General features: G+C 46.4%; 1 protein-coding gene across 1 annotated transcript in view; it reads right to left on the reverse strand.

The window, feature by feature from the left end:
- Positions 1–3,952, reverse strand: part of LOC135572769 (F-box DNA helicase 1-like) — a 6,208-nt gene extending 2,256 nt beyond the window's left edge. Inside the window, exons 1-5 of the mRNA XM_065021199.1 lie at positions 3,733–3,952; positions 3,305–3,499; positions 2,985–3,110; positions 2,722–2,828; positions 1,820–1,954 (exon numbers count right to left, since the gene is read on the reverse strand). Of these exons, the coding sequence (XP_064877271.1) occupies positions 1,820–1,954; positions 2,722–2,828; positions 2,985–3,110; positions 3,305–3,499; positions 3,733–3,778 (609 nt within the window). The 5' untranslated portion in view covers positions 3,779–3,952. The remainder of the gene's footprint in view (positions 1–1,819; positions 1,955–2,721; positions 2,829–2,984; positions 3,111–3,304; positions 3,500–3,732) is intronic.
- Between the last annotated feature and the right edge of the window lie 397 nt (positions 3,953–4,349).

Below are 4,349 nucleotides of genomic sequence, written 5' to 3' on the forward strand. Positions count from 1 at the left end.
TGTTGATCCAGAGCATCCCAAATATGCTCAATGGGTGACATGTCTGTTGAGTATGCAGGCCATGGAAGAACTGGGACATTTTCAGCTTTCAGGAATTGTGTACAGATCCTTGCGACATGGGGCCGTGCATTATCATGCTGAAACATAAGGTGATGGCGTTGGATGAATGGCACGACAATGGGCCTCAGGATCTTGTCACGGTATCTCTGTGCATTCAAATTACCATCGATAAATTAAATTGTGTTTGTTGTCCATGGCTTATGCCTGCCCATACCATAACTCCACCACCACCATGGGTCACTCTGTTCACAATGTTGACATGAGCAAACCACTCGCCCCCATCTGCCTGGTACAGTTGAAACAGGGATTCATCCGTGAAGAGCATACTTCTCCAGCGTACCAGTGGCCATCGAAGGTGAGCATTTTCACACTGCAGTCAGTTACAACACCAAACTGCAGTCAGGTCAAGACCCTTTTGTAGACGACGAGCATGCAGATGAGCTTCCCTGAGAAGGTTTCTGACAGTTTGTGCAGAAATTCTTCAGTTGTGCAAACCCAGTTTCATCAGCTATCCGGGTGTCTGGTCTCAGACGACCCCGCAGGTGAAGAAGCCAGATGTGGAGATCCTGGGCTGGCGTGGTTACACTTGGTCTGTGGTTGTGAGGCCGGTTGGACATACTGCCATCTTCTCTAAAACGACATTGGAGGTTGCTTATGGCAGAGAAATTAACAACACATTTTGTCAACAGCTCTGGTGGACATTCATCCAGTCAGCAAGCCAATTGAACGCTCCCTCAAAACATGAGACATCTGTGGCATTTTGTTGTGAAGAAACTGTACATTTTAGAGTAGCCTTTTATTGTCCCTAGCACAAGGTGCACCTGTGTAATGATCATGCTGTTTAATCAGCTTCTTGATATGCCATACTTGTCAGGTGGATGGATCATCTTAGTAGAAGAGAGGATCATCTTGCTCACAACAGGGATGTATACAAATGTGTGAAAAACAATTGATATTTTATTTCAGCTCATGAAATATGGGACCAACACTTTACATGATGCTTTTATATTTTTGTTCAGTGTAGAAGGAAAAACCCTCCCATATCCAGGACATTCCTAAATTCATAGAATCTGGATTTGAGGCAGAGACGGTATACTTCTTCCCAGGACCAAATGTAAAAAAAAGACACGACCAAACAGCTGTTCTTGGTAAACCCCTTCTCTACAACTCTTTAAAACACAGTTGTGAGTGTGTGTAAGGATGCAGCTGTGCATGGAGAGACAGACTGTGTTCGAGAGCATCAAAACGTCTGCAGGCGACAGATCTGTTACTCAGTCAATTTACAGATGACACATTGCGGTTTTGATCCTCTCGAACACGGCCACCTGCCTCATCCCAAAAGGCACCCGATTCCTTACATGGCAGTTTGTTGGCGGGTGTGAAGTCATCTTATTCCATCCAAACACTAATACACTTTAAATTGCATTACAAACTAACCACAAACACTTGTTTTTACCGTTTCCATTAGAGTATTAGCAACTGTCTCTTTATGGAAACAATGGACATGACTTATGATGATGCTTATGTTGTTAACCTCAAAGTACTCAAACTGATGACACATCTGCTTCTTTGTGCACTCTGACCGACTGACTAGCTATTACAGTTGGCTCACAGGTCTGACTGGTTAGCTGTTGGTGGAATGTGGGACATTCTTTTAGAACTCCTGCACCCACACCTGTCTGAAACTATCAGGTCTGGTTGAGAGACATTGCAAATCAGAATGTGGTATGGTGGTAGGGAGGAGGAAGTGGGGCCTTACGTATTGGAGTGGCAGCTTGCACATGGCGAGGGGCCAGACGGGCATGATGTGGTTATGACACTCCCGCACGGAGCAGCATGGGGGCTGTCCCTCGGTCAGCAGGGCGCTGGTCAACTCTGTCCTCAGGAAGTACTCCTGGGGAACAACAGGAAGTTAAAGGGTTAACCATGGGAGGAGTTAGCCTGATCCCGTATTCACAATGAGTCTCAGAGCAGAAGTGCTGATCTAGGATCAGTTTTGCATTTTCGATCACAAGGAAAATAATTATATGGACAGGTGGCCCTGGCCCTACATCAGCACTCCTGCTCTGAGAAGCTTTTTGAGCCTTGGTCCCATACTGTAGTGCCTCCTACTCTCCAATCACTGTCAAGCCATACACACAGAGGGTTGGCTAACAACACAGACAAGACCACCAGGCTATGGGAGGCGGCTTTCACACAACACAAATTCAATTGGAACACATTCACTTGCACAGTTACGTGCTCATTTGCATCACATAAATGTCACCCAAAGAGGAATGATGCTTTCTCAGAATTACATTACCACAACATCCTGCTTCAATGAACAGCTTGTACATTTCTCTGAGAAGGTGCTTGAGAAATAACACACATAAAAGACAGAAAGACTGGGAATAGGAGAGAGTTAAGTAGAGCGAAGGAGTGTTAGAGAAGTGATGGAGAGGATCATGGGGGGGTAGTGGGGGTGGAGTAGAAGAATAGAGAGAGAGAAGTGAAGATGAGTGTAGTGGAGGGGGTCAGTGCCAGAGGAGGTTGCTGAGGGGCGGACGACTCATAATAATGGCCTGAATGGAATCAAACATGGTTTCCATGTGTTTAATACCATTCCAGCCATTATTATGAGCCGTCGTCCACTCACCAGCCTCCAGTGATCAGTGCTCTCACCCCAGCCAGTGTGAGGATGTTGGTGATGTTCTTGGTGATGACCAGAGAGCTCTTGGCCCGAGTCACCGCCACATACAGCAAGTTCCACTCATCGTCTGGGACGTCACCTAGAGGACAAGGGAGAAAACAGTGGAGTCAGGCACTAACATACATTAACCAATGTTCTGATTTGGCGTAGACCGTAGACCAACGCAAACAGTCATTGGCCTTAGATAAGAGTTGGTATTTGGATATGGTTTTCTAATGATTGCACACACACACACCTCCTGAGCAGCTGGAAAGTCTGGGTAAGTTGTGGGCGGCACAGGGGACCTTAGCAAAGTCACCAGTGATCACCACCGTGTCAAACTCCAGACCCTTTGACTTATGGACTGTCCCCAGGATAAAATCTAAGAGATAAAAGAGAGACAGCAGGGGAGGGTTGATACAAATGAGAAAGATCAGACTCAAATACAGCAATTCATAACTCTGTGTCTGTACAGTGGTGAGTGTGTGTGTGTGTGTGTCTATGTGTTTGCAGTATGTACCTGTGTGCATGTGTGTCTGTACAGTGTGTGTGTACAGTATGTAACTGTGTGTGTACCTGCGTGTTGGGCCTCTCTCTCTGTGCAGCCGTAGAGGCGTTCCACCAGCTCAGGGATGCGGCTGTTGTATTTCTCCACCATGGAGAGTTTGCCCTCCAACTCACGGTCCTCTGTTTTTTTAGCGTAACTCTTCAGTCCAAAGTAGCCCCCCAGACTCTGCTGGGTGAACCTACGGATGAAGCTGTCCTTGATGCCTAGAGAACAGGGAGAGAAGGAGAAGGGAGCATGTTTAAAAAGGGAGAGAGCTAGTTACAATGCAGAGTAGAGCTAAACCTATTGACACAAAAGACCCTACCAATAAAACAATGAGCATTGAGAGAGCCAAGGCAGGATACTGTCTTACCAAAAACAGACGTCACATAAGTACAACATAGTAATTCACTTGTATTAGAATTGCAGAACTGAGGCAGTGTGTTGCGCCACTCACCTCGAGAGCGGTTGTTTTCTGGCTGCATCAGAACCCAAATGTCCATGATTCTGTTCAGCCCAAAATTCTCCACCCCCTGGATGTGCAGCCTACAGCGGGAGTCTGACTGTTTGGTCGAACACGGGGACGTTAGAGCGAGACAGCACTGCTAACTTACCCCGGCCAGGACTCAACCCTGTAGTCAGGGGACGCAGTGAGTCCACAGCCTTACCCCACACACAGCCTGTGGATGGACAGACACGCACATTAAAGGGCAGGTTGCACTATATACTTCCACAAATCTATCAAAGTAGATTGATGATATTCCACCTAAAAACAGTCTTTATGCAAAAACGTAATAAAAAATACATATTTTATCCATTTTAATTACATTGATCAAAAACTCCAAAAATATATTGCATCTTTTGATGTCACGAATGGAACAGCCTGGTGGTGGCGGCAGTGAACTACAACCGCTGTTTACCGGCATGCAGTTTTTGTCAAAATGCGAGAAGATGGGAAGAAACCGGCTCGTGAGGTTAAGGCAGGCAGACTGGGCCAGGGGAACACCTGGTGCTTCAGTCATATGCGGGGCTCAATTTCCCCCTAAACGATTGCGATGCCTACCAACAGTGGAA

This window comes from Oncorhynchus nerka, linkage group LG8 (genome assembly GCF_034236695.1).
Source record: "Oncorhynchus nerka isolate Pitt River linkage group LG8, Oner_Uvic_2.0, whole genome shotgun sequence".
In the NCBI taxonomy this organism is placed as follows: domain Eukaryota; kingdom Metazoa; phylum Chordata; class Actinopteri; order Salmoniformes; family Salmonidae; genus Oncorhynchus; species Oncorhynchus nerka.